A 16255-nucleotide genomic window follows, 5' to 3' on the forward strand; every position below is an offset into this window, starting at 1 on the left:
GATTTTCAAAATAGTAAAAATGATGTTTAATTCTAATTCTGAAACAGGCAAGTTATTTTAAATATTGACATATCAGAATGATGTATGTGTAATATGTACTTTAGTTTTCTATTCCTGAGCCATGATAAAAGCACAAATAAAAAACTAAAGAAAAAAGAGGATTTAACAGGCAGAAAATTAAATGCTTGATTGGAAGGCAGAATTCACCATTATATAACAGCTGCACATTCAGTCAGCACTTTTACTTCAAAATTGAAAATGAACTCACCCTGGCTATGTGTGATAACATGGCAATTGCTTTGGAATTCCCCGTTTTTAATATGACGTGAAAACTTTTAAAGTTTTGCACCTTTCTATTCAATTACCAATTAGATGTTGCAATTCTAAACGTGTCCACAGTATATATTATGACAGGACGTCTGCACTGGCTGTTTAAAAGCATTTCTGCAAAAGTAATTCCCTATTAGTGAAGGTTATTTCACTGCATATTTACTTCTCACATTTTTCTTTTCACCTAAGTGGGAATTGGAGACTCAATTCTAACAAAAATGCTTAAAATTAAAACCCAATACTTGTCCAATCCCCAAAGCGCAGAGGTCATGGCAGACACCACCCTGCCCCTCTGACTTCAGGGCTGAGCTAGGACACTGTCCTCCCATGACGGAAAGGGCCTGGGACATCATCTGCTGATGCTTCTCTGAGACAGAGGCCACATTGAGGCAAGGATATTCTGAAACGTGTCAAGTTTTCCTGGAATGCATCAGGATTCAGAAGAGAATGGGTATAAAAAAATTCTATAGGAATACAATTTTTTAAAACTACCATTTTTCTTCCTGCTGATGAATGGACAAAGCAAACCATCCATCCCTCCATCCAATGGAATATTACTCAGCAATGAAAGGAACGATCCTATGATGTTTCAAATACATGACGCTAAGTGAAAGAAGCCAGACTCAAAAGGCTACAGACCTAATGACTCCTTTTATACAGTGTTCCGGAAGAGGCCAAACTACAGGACAGAACAGGGGCTTGGGAAGGTGGTGACTACGAAGGGATGTGAGGGGCCTTTGAATGGATGGTACTCTTCTACATCTTAATTGTGGCACACACTGTATTGTAAATTATAGTCAATTTTTAAAAACTCAACCCAAGAAAAAATTTAAAAACTCAACCCAAGAAAAAAATATAAAAAATAAAAGACAAAAATTTTAAAACTGAGGGAAAAAAAAAAAACCAACCCAGACACCCTGCCATTTCTCAATCAGTGACCCTGCCAGTCCCAAAGTGATTTATATTCAGTCTGCAATTTTGTGTTTTGCTCAAATGGGCTCCCCCAAACCCACTTTCCCCCAAGAAGTAAAAAAAGCATGTGCCCTGCAGGTGGGAGGCCAGGCCTTCCCTCCCCGATTCACGGCGCCTTCCATCACCTGCAGCCCGGCAGTCCGGCTTAGCCCTGGGATGTGCCAGGGGCTGCCTGAGGCACCTGAGGTAACAGAACAGAGATCCCTGGTCTCACTGAGTTTCCCTTGTAGTGGAGACACAGACACACACGCCAAAAACACAAAAGGCTCCACATCCACCATGTGTCAGTCACCTGCGAGCCCCGCGCTGCTAAACCATCCTCGTCTTGCATAACTCTCAGTGGCATATGACCCCTAATCCCCCCTTCTAGTGGGCCCCAGGAAGTGGCACTCCCCTGTGCTCCACCTCCCTCAGTAGAAGCTCGAGTGCCACAGCACTCAGGCCTGAGACCGCTTCTCTTTCCTCTCACTCCCCGAGAGGCCCCTCACTGGCCTCATGATGCCAACTGTAAGACAACGTCCCCCAAACTGACATCTGTGCAGACCTCATGCAAAGGCTCGAAAATTGCACCAACTCAGCATTTCCACTTGGTTTCTCATCAGCATCTCAATCCTAACGCAACCAAAACCAAACTCTAATATTCCCCCTGAGCAGAAGCGTTTCCAGGAGTTTGTCTCCTCCTGGGTTGACAGCAATGCCATCCTGCCAGCTGCCCAGGCAGAAACTCTTGACTTAGTCCCATGTCCTCTCCTGCCTGCTGGCAAATCCCACTGTACAACCTGCAGTGCTCCCAGCCGGGGCCCCCTCCCCTCATTTGTCATCTCAGCCCATGCCACACCCCGAAGAGGGTTAGCTCAGAGTGCGCTCCTTCGGAGGAAGAGCCACGTCCTCACGACGGCCTGGCTGCAGCTCCACCCCTGCTCCCCCAGCCTCTGCCTCTCCTGGAGCACACTGTTGCTCTGTCTGCCTGCTGCAAACTTTCCTCACATGCCCCCACGGTTTGCTCCTCTACCTTCAAAGATCTTCAGGGCACAAATCCCTGCCTAGGCTTCCCCTCTGAGCCACCCCCCCCCCCCCCCGACACTCGCAGTCCTCCACCCTGCACTTCCCATAATGCTGTGCAACCCCCTTGTGCTGCAGAGGAAGCTGTCTATGAGACTGTTCCCCATAAGAGGCTGTGAGCACCTCTGGGGCAGACACTTCAGTCCTGCATTTTGAAGGTGTACCACAGAACAGGTCCTTTTATATTCACTGAATTAATGATGTTTTATGGTGAAAGGCACTGGCAATTTTGTCGTTTTGCTCATTTCCTAAGAAAGGAAGGTGAAAAAGAATCATGAATTACTTCCTGAAACCTCTGAGACTACATGAAAACACCTAAATGTCCAAAACCGAGCTCCTTAGAAGGGTAAATCACAGATGAAGAGTCGAAAAGGAGGAAAAATGGCCTTTCTACTGTTTTTAAGAAACCACGTGACAAAATGATTATGTAAGAAATTTTACAAGAAAAGTAAAATTTTTTATTACATAAATATCTTTTGGTCAGGTCTGCTAAGAAACCAAACCAAACACTGTGTCATCTCTGACCTTAAAAAGGCTGAGAAGAAATGGGCATCTCCCAGTTGGGGGCAGTTTAAGCCAGGAATTCTCCTGAGGAAATGCCTTGTGGGCTATTCCAGGGCGTGGAGCAAGGTTCCTCACCCCATAAGAGCCGCCACACACAGTGCATCCTCCTCCCGCCTGAAGGCCCAGCAGTACAGGTGGAGAAAAGAAAAAGAAACAGCAGCAGGAGCGGCCCCGAGAACCACGGGGCCAGGCGTGCGCTCGGCAGTGGATGCCCTCCTCCACCCTCTTCCCTACAAAGACCTGCTGCCATTCACCTCCACCTCAAGTTCGAGCCCTCAAAGTCGTGCCCAGCACAACCCCACCTTGGGCGACCCCAGTTCCTCAACTCCCAACCATTAGGTCTGGAAGGCTGAAACCCTGAACTGGTCTTTCCAATAAGGCCGCCAGGGGATGCGACGCCACTCCCCAGGGACTCAGGACCTCGCTGCTCAGAGGGCGCACCGTGGGTGAGCGCCATTGGTGTCACCTGGGAGCATGATAGAAAGGCAGGTTTTCAGGTCCCACCAGAGATTTGCTGAATCAGAGTCTGTATTTCACAAAGACCCTCAGGTGATCTGTACGACATTTAAGTTTAAGAAGCACTGAGCTAGGAGACACTGATTTTTTGTCTCCCAACTCTTAATGGCAGGTAGTCAATATGGTATCTTCAAAATGTGTGAAATAACCAAAGTATTTCAAATGTTTTCACTGGACTTGTTTCCACCAACCCAATTATAAGCACTCTGAGGACAGGAAATGGCTATTATTTTTCCTCTGCATATCCCATACCTAGAGCACAGAGGATATGTTTAGTAAGCCTACTAATATTGGATTTTCCAGTTGAAAGCAATGGATTGGCCAAAACGAGACCCTTTGACTGCACAGAACCCAGGCTGCCCACAGAGGGAGAGGAGCTGACCTCAGTCCTCAAAGGCTGGCAGGCTTTTATTTCTGCAGGTCTCTCTCCCCGCACCGGCCCTTTGGCCTTACAGAAACAATGCAGTGAGCACTCCGATGGGGTGTGGCACCTTTCATTGGTATAAACGTAACAAATCTGAGCCAGTGAGCACTTAGAAATTGAGGTTTAAACCTAAAAACTTTTTGCACAAAGAGGGTTACAATTAGACACTTAATGAATCTTTTTGAATAAATAACAAAAAAGGAAATTCCAAGCATTTTGAAATTTTGCTAAATAATTTCTTCATTATCTAAGACTAACCAGAACCACATTTAACTTAGAATGAAGTTAAAGACACTGCAAAAGGCCTGGCATGCAACATGACAAGAATAATTGTAAGATGGAACAGTGTCAAAGAACTTGTCACAGAAAATCCTACTTGAAAAACAGCTACTGTTTTGAATGCCATTAGGCAGACCACATTTTCCCCTACAGTATGGAGCCCACAAATCAAAGACTATGTGGGAGAAATTTTAGAAAGCCTCATGAAAAAGAGAAAATGACAATGCTCTGATAATGGTCAGCTCTCAAAGCACTGATAGTCTTGGTGCAGAAGACGTCCCGTGCACCCGGCCCTCACCTGGGCGTCTGCTGCACCTCGGACCACCAGCGGTAGTCGGTGTGGTTGGCGAGGAGCAGGATCTGGCACCAGAGCAGCACGAGGGACGGGTGGGTGGGCATCATGGAGTGCACCTGTGCATTCAAGCTCTCCAGGGTATAGAAGTTGCCGTCAGAGCCGTCACTGCCGAAGAGGCGCGTGGCAGCGGCTGTGATTCTCCGGAACATTCCTATAAACAAACCAGAAGCACAGCCGCCTGAGGGGAGAATGTCTTGTGGCTCATTCAGTCCAGCACTACGAGGCTACATGAAGATCTTAAATAAAAAGACACTGAGCATCCCTTTCCTACACCTACAGAGACAAAGCACTGAGTATTTAGACATTTTGACTTTCCTAAGTAAAAACGATTCTGCTGGTTTAATAGAGCAACCAAGAAAACTAACTTTCTTGCTCTCTAGCTCTGACTTCCCATTGATGACACCCTCTGGAACACTTGAGCATTGCCCCATTCTGAAAAGCTCCAAGTCGACGGCCCTCACTTTCTGGCCATGAAGACCCAGACGCAGCCAGATTCAGGAAGCCAGCAGATGCTTGGCACTGCTCGAGCACATGCCCAAGGCAGGTGGGCATCCCCCTCCATGGAGAAGCAACCATGGTCACACTGCTCGCCGGGCCCTAACTTGCTACCACACAAAGACTCTGCCTGCTAAAAACTGAGGGGTGGTAGCAACAACGACATGGTCCCATGGGCAGACAGAACAAGTGTGCAGCTCCTGCGCATTTTCCGGCTGAAAGCAGCGGGTTGGCTATGTGGGCTCTGGCAGCTTCCATGCTCCTGTACCTGGGTGCCCAGCTGAAGAGCCTCCTGGGACACCAGCCCAGCACTCGCAGCAAGGGTAGGCCCAGGTATGCGCCGCCCACAAATGCTCGAGAACATCCTTCTCCTGGGCTTGGAAAACATTCCATGCAGAAAAGAATTATCTCACTTTTGCTCCTCCTTGGATGAGCACAAACTCTGCTCAGCATGTTCCTCTCCACCCATGAGGGCTTCACAAGGGTGGACTCAGCCTAAGGACACAGAGATAGGCATATGCCACAAAGCACAGTGGGGAAGCAGGGGCAGGGCCAGGGTGAGGTGCAGGGAAACGCCCCCCTTCCCTCAACAGCTCAAGTCCTCTAGCCTCACTGCAGGGGGGTCCAACCTTTAACCCCAACTGGACAAAAATAAACAAAAACTTCTTCCGTATGACTTCAGTAAGGAAGAAGAGTTCTGAGTGGTTACCCTCGTCTCTGGCCGCTGCTAACCCCTTGGTCGGCCTGTGGTTGTTGCATGGCCAGCACTGCCCACCCTGGCCCACCTGGCCCGGACTCATTCCTCCTCTGCTACTGCACAGGCTCCTCGCGGGGCCCACGGGCAACGGGTAAAGGCTCCTCCTGCCATGAAGGAACCCTGGAACTGGGCCACGAAGGGGCCGATCAGGGTGGACGCTGTATTAAATAGGTCAGAGAAGGCCGTGGCTGGAGGTGTGCTTTAGATGATTAAAGTGTCTAAACAGGCTCTGAAATCAGACTGCATGGTGCAAATCAATCCTCTGCCACTTATAACTTGATGACCTTTGACTGAGGTTACCTAGAGCCTCAGCTTTCTCAGTTGTAAAATGGAACTAAAAGCAGTACCTGCCTCACAAGCTGCAGTAAAGATGAAGAAATAAACCCAAGTGAGGTGCTGAGTGCCGCACCTGGTCCAGAGTGGACAAGTGACAATGGGGGCTGCTGCTGGAACACTATTGGAAAGAGCTGAGGTGAACGATGGCACAGACTTCAGGGGGCAGGGCCAGGGGAAGGAGAGGATCCGTCGGTAGGGAGGGCCTGTGATGACAGGAGGGCCACTCCTGGGGGCAGGGGACAGGGGAAGATGACCTTGGGGCTTTGCACATCCCTAACGAGAACTGGCCACGTTAGCAAGAGCGGGAGGCCCTGGGGAAGGGACAGCTGGGTGAGGCGGTGTGGTTGTCCTGAGCTTAAGTTAACTATACTATTTTCTCTTTCTTCCAGTATTCCTACTTTGGCCCATTACGTGAAAACACTGACCCTTCGAGGAAAAGTACTGAGATGACAGCGTCCACCCGTGCATCCTTCGAGCCGACCTCTGCTCTCGGTAAAAGGAGGGATGATGCATCTGACAGAGGCACCCAGAGGAGAAGCATGTGGCAGCTCAGCGCTGCCTTCGGGGTCTGCCCTCGCCTGCTCTGCTCCCACATGGAAAGCTCACTAGCCCAGGACACGCCTCTTCATCCCCCTCAACTGGGACCCAAAGGGCAGTGAGCAACGATTCCTGCTGCTCCTGACCCTGGGAGAGCAGCTGGTTAGCGGGCAGGGAAGGAGCATCACATAGCGACTTAGGACAAACGATGAGCCAAGGCAGGAGGTTTCCAATTCGGCCACCCTGGTGGAGGAGAGGGAACAAGAGGTGTTCCAAACACCGTAAGCTGCAGGGCAGCATCTATGTAGGCCACTCTTTTACATGGCTTGAATCTGATACAGACAAGCAAGAGGGACAGCAGAAGACCAGAAGTCAGACTAGATCCCGTTTTAAGAAACAATTCCTGAAATAGACAAATTGGAAGGTCTAAGTTTTCAGTGGAGGCGTGTAAGTCAATGCCTTTGTTTAAACAAAGTGTAAGAACAAATAACCAATTTTATATGCCAAATGCACCTTATTTATATGATCTACTTCAATTTTATCTCAAAACCTATCAAATACAGTAATTCTGCCACCTAGTGTCTTTAAAGGAAAAGCAGTCAAAATAAGCAAGGAGATAGAAATGGATGTTTATACACACACACAATTTACTTGTAAATGCTGACCTAGTTCAACAACATCCAAAGATGCTAGCAGCAAAATCCATGTGCCCCGATACCAAGCTCCACCGTTTTTTACATATACCAGCACTGTCTATTATGGTAGCCACTAGCCATGTGTAGCTGTTGAAATTAACTGAAATGTTAAAAAATTTAAAACTACACTCCTAGGTCACAGCAGCCACATCTCAAGCCTATGGGTCAGGATGCCCCCGTAACTGCAGGAAGTGCTGAGGCAGCACTGGGGCAGACACAAAAAGATGCCCCCTGATTTTGGAGAAAAGGAAGAAGAGGCAGTGAGAGCAAGAGGCTGCAGAGCAAGCCCCTGGGCATGCGCAAGGGCACAGCGCATGCCACTCTTCTCCCAAGGAGGCCAAACACAACAGAGGTGGAGCCTTCTCCCGGTGTTAGACCCAGAGCAGTTCCCAGTAAAGCATTTCAACGGCCAACATGCAAAAAATGATGTATTCCTCAACAAGGCATAAGTATTTTCTCAACTTTAAACTTATGGCAGAGGGTCAGAGAAACACAAATCAAAAGACCTTAAAAAAGAAAAAAAGAATAATTAGTAAATGAGAATACTTGAAACCTCATCCATTATCAAAATTAAATTCCGGCCTTGCCCTGTGCCAAGGAGCTACCGATGAGAGGAGCAGGCAGGAAGCTGCCTCTCTGTCCCTGCCCTCCCAGGGCCGCGAGTGGCCTGGCACCTCCCTGCGACTCGCCCAGATCGTCCCTCCGGGACAGCGAGCCCCTGCTGGCCCTCAGCCTTAGCTTCACAGACACTCCTCGGAAAACCTGTCCCCTCTTCCCACTGCCCTGCAGCGATGATACACTTGTCTTCCCCACTAGTCTGTGTGCTCCCCTGAAGCAAGAAGCCCATCGGCTTTGCCCGATGAACTCCGGGAGCCAGCACAGTGGCTGGCTGCCATCAGAGAGCTTGGCCGAGTGAATGAAGATCCAGAACAATTACTACTAAAAATACTTAAATAGGTGTTTTTTAAAATTTGTATGAAAGTAATACATGCACATGATGATGTGAAAAGCCAGTAGCTGAGAGGGCTTCAGGTTCGGGAGCGCCCGGCCCCACCAGGCCGCAAGCCACCACTTGTTTCCAATCCTGTAGTCAGCTCTCCTGGGGGCTGCCCCCACATTCTAGCTGAGAGGCCCTTCTCACAGGCAGTAGACCGTCAGCTACTGGGCCTGCTCCTCCTCCCTTCCTTTGGGGAGAGTAACCTCACACCCCCTCAAAGTGTGCTAACCAATCTCCACCTGCCCCAGGTAGCCAGGGGACCCAGGGCGGGCATGTGACACTCCCACTCCTGCCAGAGGACACCCTTCCTGCCATGTGCGAGGAGCCAGCAGAGAAGGCAGCCAATACCCAGAGCAGAGCAGAGGCAGGATACTCAACGCAGACAAGAGGACCCCAAGATCCGGTCACACTGCAAGGCAGCATCTCCCCCTGAGCTTTTCAGGAGCACAAACTAATGCAAGCCTCCTGCTCCAGTTCAGGCTGGCCTCACAACTCACTCGTGACTTAGACAAGGGACAACTCTGGACACTACTTACCAGTTCTACCTTACTAAAGATGGGCCTCAGTTTACTTAAACTACCTCCTATCAATTGAGTTCTAGTTTTAGTTCTACCTAGTTTTCTCTTTTTCTTCCAACATTAAACATTATCACATAACCCTGAAAATGCAAGATAAGAATGCTAGTGCCCCTGCCAATCCCGCACCGCTTTCTCTACCTTCTACTTTCCAAATTAACTTGGTTTGCTTGTTTTTATATTTCTCAATGCTGAAAACGTTTTCATTCTAATCTGTAACCATATTCAGTACTCAGGTCTTCTGTGTTTCATTCATTTATTGACTCCAAAAGTGAAAAATCCAATAGCATTTCTATTATGGCTTAACAGTTAAAACTGTTCCCAACAGAGCCAAGAAGCCCAGAAGGATCACATTTCTTTTCTCTGGGTCCTTGGCCATGAACTCAGGGCCACATCAAGGTCTTCCAGGACATCAATTGTTAAAAATAAAGAGGGAAACGGACTTTGGCCCAGTGGTTAGGGCGTCCATCTACCATATGGAAGGTCCGCGGTTCAAACCCCGGACCTCCTTCACCCGTGTGGAGCTGGCCATGCGCAGTGCTGATGCGCGCAAGGAGTGCCGTGCCACGCAAGGGTGTCCCCCGCGTGGGGGAGCCCCACACGCAAGGAGTGCACCCGTGAGGAAAGCCGCCCAGCGTGAAAAGAAAGAGCAGCCTGCCCAGGAATGGCGCCGCCCACACTTCCCGTGCCGCTGACAACAGAAGCGGACAAAGAAACAAGACGCAGCAAATAGACACCAAGAACAGACAACCAGGGGAGGGGGGGGGAATTAAATAAATAAATAAATCTTTAAAAAATAAAAAAAAATTAAAAAAAATAAAGAAACATTTTGGTTTGAGTTGTATTTGGACCATGACTTTCTTGGTGTTTGTTTTTTTCTAGATATCAGAAGTACCTTTATTTTTCTCGCCGAGAGAAGAAAGATAACCCTGTACCCTCTCACCAATTCCTCCTGCTTCTTACTCATTTAATCTAAAGCAAGGGATTCTTTTGGAAAAACCCTGGTCCTCCTGGAGTCTGACCACCCTGGAAAGCACTGGTTGCTTCCTCTGCTGCTGCACAGCTAGCACCTTGCCACTTCTCTCCTGGACCCACTGCCCTTTGTAACTCATGGTAAAGGTAACAAAAACATCTCTGCCTTCCAAATCTTTAAAACAGGAGGAAACTCTCAGGTTTTTCACACGAGCATTTTAAGTGAGCCAGGCACCAGCCCTTTCATTCAGAGAGCACACAGAACACAGTGCAAGCGGGGGACAGGCAAGGGCTCCCCAGGGCCCAGCACTGCCAGGGCGGCGATGGGAGGGAGCACCCCAGGGCCCAGCAATGCCGGGGCGGGGACGGGCAGGGGCTCCCCCGTGGGGTCCAGCACTGTCGGGGCAGGGACGGGCAGGGGCTCTCTGGGGCCCAGCATGCCCACTCACCTGACTTGAAGATGTGGATCAGGCACATGAGCAGGGTGCCCAGCTCCTGGCAGTAGAAAGTATGCTGCTGCTCACTCACGTCCACTCTCAGCTGTTTTGTAACGATGTCCTCTAGAAGAATGCCAACAAGCTGCAGTAGAAACCTTCAGAGAAAGGGAGTAAGATTCGAGATTCGGGTCAATTTGGGGCCTATTATAAAGCACTTAAGTGAGGGCCAGAGGAAATACAGGCCAGGCAAAAGGAAGTTCAAATGGCTGACTAACTCCAGAGTAAGCCACTCTGCCTCTCTGAGTACTACTTTCCTTACTTTCTAGGATCCATCTGCAAAGGACTATTATGAGGAAAAGACACATGGCATTTTTTCAAGTTTTGGAAATGGCAAAGCATTACACCCAGCTAAGCTGGTATTCTACCACAGGAGCTCGATGTACCAACAATCCCAGCCTCTTGCTTAAACATGATACAGGCTGCTAAATGTGCAGAGCTGCATTCTCCCTATGCTGAGCCACACAATGAGAAGGGTGCCAAGCAGCCTTGCTGGCTTAGTTCCATGAATGACAGGCCCTCGTCCTTGACCACAAACTCGAAGGGCCACTAAACTGCCGTTAGAGCAGACCCGGCCACATGCAGTGCATCATCGAGCTCCACCACAGCGAATGTCGAGGCCAGCAAAGGGGGATACACACTTGTCCACATAACAGTATTCTCAGTCCCTGAAGGAGTTTCCAAAAAATTTGTGAGAGAAGAGAAGATATGATGTCACACATCTATCAAGGGAAGCACACCTGGCAGGGAGAAGTACTTTATTACTGACCGTGCTGAAAACTGCTCACATGAGGCAAGAATAAAAAGAAGACTAACGTCTAGTGGGTTTCCTAACATTGTAAGTTCCCTGCATACAGCGCATCCTTATTGCCTGCACCCAGGGGAGGCCACTACCACCACTCGTGGTGCGTCACAACCGTAGAGTCTTTGGCGGGAATATAAGACAGAAGGCGACGGAGCCCTTGGAGAGGTACGGACCAAGGGTGACAGGCAAGTTGGGCTGATAAAGAGGACAGACCCAACACGCTCTCTTGTCTGACTCGCCGAGACACGAGGCCAGGCTGGAAAAGCACCAGAGTGATGCCAGACGTAGGACCACAGAGCACCACAGACCCAAAGGACACGGGCAGACTAAGGGCCGAGAGGAGACTCACACCTGGAAAACGTCTCTTCAGGCAAATGTTTCATCTGGACCCCCTCACTGTGTTCCTCCAGTGCTGAATTACTGCCCCCTTCTCTTAACCTATTAATTATGGGACAGGAGATCAAATACGGAGAGAAGGAGAGCTCCTGGATGCGTGAAAGAACAATATCTTCCGTAGACTGGGAAATAAGGACTCTCAGGATGGCGAGGATTCCTGATATCCACAGCTGAACAGTGCTTACAGATGCCTAAAGGGAAGGAAACAAACAAGTTATAGCTGCAGAAAGAATGTCCCTTCTTTTCCTTATTCTGACCTCATGACAGAAAACTGTCCCTATTTTACCGTCCTACCAATGCCTAATTCTCTCAATCACTGTGGCCTCTGGACGAACAGTATCGGCACCACCAGGGAACTCAAACTTACCGAGTCAGAAATTCTGGGTGTGGACCCACCAATCTACGTTTTAACAAGCCCTCAAGGTGGGTCTGGTAAATCACTGCACTATACATTCTTGAATCTCAAATGCAGCAGTGGGCAAGGTACTCACCATTGTGCTTGGAGTAACGAACATGCTTCGTAATAGCATGTCCACAGGACGGAGGGAAGAAGGGGCCAGAATTTCAAACAAAGTATTTAATACTCCAAGGGCTTCATGAGAATCGATGTGCATCTGTTGCAATTAAACATCACAAAAGTGTCCATATAAGCCAACATAACATAAACCAGGCTGTATACATCTCAAGGTCGAATGACTTTAATCATTCCATCATTACCACCCCCTTGCTTAAAATACATTTTAAGTTCAATAGTGGGAAGCAGACTTGGCCCAATGGTTAGGGCATCCGTCTACCACATGGGAGGTCCACAGTTCAAACCCCGGGCCTCCTTGACCTGTATGGAGCTGGCCCATGCGCAGTGCTGATGCACGCAAGGAGTGCCCTGCCACGCAGGGGTGTACCCATGTAGGGGAGCCCCACGTGCAAGGAGTGCACCCTGTAAGGAGAGCCACCCAGTGCGAAAGAAAGTGCAGCCTGCCCAGGAATGGCGCCATAAACATGGAGAGCTGACACAGCAAGATGGCACAGCAAAGGGAGGCAGATTCCCAGTGCGGCTGATAAAGATAGAAGCGGTCACAGAAGAACATACAGCGAATGGACAGAGAGAGCAGACACCAGGGGGTTGGGGGGGAGGGGGGGAGAATGGGGGTTGGGGGGAGGGGAGAGAGAAAAAAAAAAGTTCAATAGTGAATCAAACTACCAATTTTTGGAAGAACAATGTATCCATAATTTTTTTTTTGGGCAATGGAAATCTTTTCATTTAGATTTTATTACATAAATAATATACGCTTTCTGTAAAAGATTCAAATAACACATAGGAGTATAAACAACTATCACCAGGAATTGCCCCACCCTAACATCATCATCATCAACATTCTGGGATGTTGGAGAGGTGTTTCCCTTAAAAATTTTTGAAAAATTGTAAAAAAACATGCCTGCTTTTCTCACCTAACAATAGGATGGAGAACTACCAAGGCAACTGGCTGTAAAATCAAACATTATTTTTAATGGATGTAAATATTCCAAGCTAAGTCTGTACCACAATTTATTCAGTCATTCCCCAGATGATGATGGGTACCACCTCTGTTTCCAGTTTTTGCCACTACTAATGTGTGTATATGTAGGAAACAATCCTGAAAAGATATCCAGAATTTTCCAACATGCAGCCCTGACAAGTCCAGCACTGTGCTAAACCTTCACAACAAGAAGAGTCACGAGAGGACCCCTGAGCTGCACCCACACTCTGCCTTCTCTCAGGTTACCCTGGAGAACCCACCATGCCCAAGGCAAAGGCCAACCCTGAACCCAGAGGCCACATTGCCAGGCAAACTCCTCTGTTCTGCACCACCAGATTCTACCTCTATTTGCTTTTGTCCTTGGCATATGAACAGACCCTTATTTCTCCCAACTCACACCCTCTATCGAACCCTCTTCCTCCCGTGGGCTACTTACCCAATTCTTTGTTCCCTCTTGGAGTAAAACTCTTTCAAACAATCATCTATACACAAATTCCTCCCATCTGTTTCTTTAGGGAGCACACTGCAATCAGGTGTTTGTTCCTCTGCCTTACCCAAACTGCTTGCCAGGAACCTCCATGGTTCCAAATCCAGGGGCTGCTTCTCAGAGCTCATTTCCTTGACCTCTCAGTAGCCCACAGCCACCCCTCCCTCCATCGCCCTCCCTCCTGCAGGAAAGGTCCTTTGCACGGGCACCTGCTTTTCCTCTGAGTGCCCCGTCTGCTCCTTCTCAGGCTCCTTCATGGCTCATCCTCACCGCTGGGACTGCCCACAGCTCAGGGCTCAGCCTTCTCCCCTCTGGCAGCACTCTGCCTGCTGATCTCATCCAGTCTCACATTTTCTTCCAGCTCAGCTCGCTCCTGAGAACTCCAGCCTCAGACATCCATGTGCCTGCCTGACCCTTCATGGGATGCCCAGTGGGCATCTCAGCTGAACCATCCAAACTAAGCTCTGCCCTTCTGAAACCCACTCCTCCCAGTCCACCCCACCTCAGTAAACGGCAGCACCGTCGCTTCCTTGAAGCCATCCTCAAGCCCTCTCTCCATCTTGCATCCCGTATACCAACCGTTAGGCATCCTCACTGGTCCCCATCCACACTATGACAGCTCCTCGCCGCCTCCTGCCCCTGCCCTAACACAGGTGGATATAGCAGCAGCCTCCTGGCCCAGCCCCTTGCTCTGTCCTCACCTGTTTGCAGCCTGTTTGCAACTCAGGGGTAAGAATGAATCCATGCTCCCTTCTGCTGACCCCACCCCACTGGCCTCTCCACTCCCTGTTAAGGCTGGCAGGCATGGTCGCGGTCCCTCCCACCTCCCACCCACAGTGTCTGCTCTGTTTTCTCTGCCTGGAGAGTTCCTTGCCCAGACATCTGTAAGGCTCACTCCTCCACTTCCCATGCTCACTCAGGGGCGCCTTTCTCCTCACCTACTTAACAATGTAACCCACGCCCAGGCACCTCCCTTCTCTCCTTGCTTTTTCTGCAAAGTATATATTACCATCTGCCATTTTAAACATTTTATTGATCTATTTTTCTGTTGTCCATTTCCCTCCCCTGCTCCCCCCCTCCCCCCCAAAAACAACTTGCACTCTGAGAGGGCAAAGAATTGTATCTGCTCTGTCGCCAGGACATGGAGCAGTGATGGAACCCAGTGGGTACTCAGCTGGCATCTTCTGAATGTCCCATGTCCATGAGCTTGCTCCCTGGCACGTTCCATGTACACTATATATCATCAGATTTTCACAGTAATGGAAATTGGACCAGGCATTTATGACACATTCAGGCCTTCCATCTCAACCTTCTCCAGACTGTGCATATGATAAAAGAACAGAATAAAGCTAACAGAGTACTATTTTTAAAAACCTGTATCTGTAGGCATGGAATCCACGACTGCATTAAAATGTCAAACTCATCAATTTATTAAAATTTCTGTTTGTCAGAAACCAAGCTCCTTTTATTCAAGGTCTTTTTCTAGTTACATCACCAGCTGGTACTTGGTAGTGATCCCTCGGCACCAGGGAGGCTCATCCCCGGGAGTCATGTCCCACACTGGGGGGAAGGTAATGCATTTACATGCTGAGTTTGGCTTAGAGAGTGGCCACATTTGAGCAACATAGAGGTTCTCAGGAGGTAACTCTTAGGCACCCTGCATCTCTAGGCCTAGTTCATATTTTAGGCACACAGGCTTATAAGCATAGTCATCAGTATCAAGGGTTCATTGTTGGACCATCCTTCTTTGTTGGTCTTTGCCGTTGCACTTGGGGGATTGTTGCTGTTCCATTGGGGAAGGTGACAGAGCTCCCCTGGCTAGGAACTCAGCACTCCCTCAGCTGTCATTTGTAACTGTAAGTACTATGAAAATACCCAACATATATCCAAACATTTTTATGTACCCTATATACATGCCTTGGAGAACTCCCTCCCAACCATGTGCCCCCAATAACAATAACACAATCAATAACACCACACCAGTGTTCCTTGAAAAAAAGGATTAACTCAGACCAGCAGAATATCTCAGCCTACATGTAGGATCATGTGTTGAAAACTGCTTTTTGACCTTGAATAAAAGGGGGAAATGGTGGCTAAGAGTCTTCAAAGAAAGAGTTGGGAGGTTATCAGAGGGGTCGCTCTTACACATGCCTCAGCAGGACCCCAGAGACAGCCAAAGTAGATACAACCCCAGGTACTGGTTCTCCAGAGAGCTACAGAGACCCACAGGTCCTATGGTCATGGCAAATGACTCTGGAATTCAGTGCCATGTCAGTTGGCCCTACTTTGGAATTTGTATTCCTGAGGGTGATAGAGTTGGACTCAGATGTGACCTTTCTACATATGCCTCTTCTGTTACTTTTACCAGATCTGTGGTTGGCATTTGGGTTGGTATATACTCAGGAGACCTGAATCTCTGGACAGTCCATGTGATGGCCAGGCCCTGGGCCTCAGCAGACTTGTGGTTCTTACCCTCTGGTTCATTGGACTTACCTAGGTCAGCTAACAGGGAGGTGAAGATGGTCAACCACCACACCAGGGAACCAAGAGTGCCTACAACTGCAAGCAGGAGAATCACATCCATCATCCTTGTGGAATCTAAGCCCCCTCTCAATATAGAGGTGGAATGGATATCACCATCCCAGGGTCCACAGGATGGAGGAATAAAATATGGATTAGAGTGGACTTAC

General features: G+C 48.7%; 1 protein-coding gene across 2 annotated transcripts in view; it reads right to left on the bottom strand.

Annotated features, from left to right (window-relative positions):
- Positions 1-16255, bottom strand: part of HTT (huntingtin) — a 167589-nt gene that overhangs the window by 36511 nt on the left and 114823 nt on the right. For both annotated transcript variants that reach the window (XM_058301329.2, XM_058301330.2), the window contains 4 exons: positions 12053-12175; positions 11517-11752; positions 10316-10458; positions 4446-4653 (listed from right to left, as the gene is read on the bottom strand). In XM_058301329.2, the coding sequence (XP_058157312.1) occupies positions 4446-4653; positions 10316-10458; positions 11517-11752; positions 12053-12175 (710 nt within the window). The remainder of the gene's footprint in view (positions 1-4445; positions 4654-10315; positions 10459-11516; positions 11753-12052; positions 12176-16255) is intronic.

The sequence above is a fragment of the Dasypus novemcinctus genome, chromosome 1 (genome assembly GCF_030445035.2).
Source record: "Dasypus novemcinctus isolate mDasNov1 chromosome 1, mDasNov1.1.hap2, whole genome shotgun sequence".
NCBI lineage: Eukaryota > Metazoa > Chordata > Mammalia > Cingulata > Dasypodidae > Dasypus > Dasypus novemcinctus.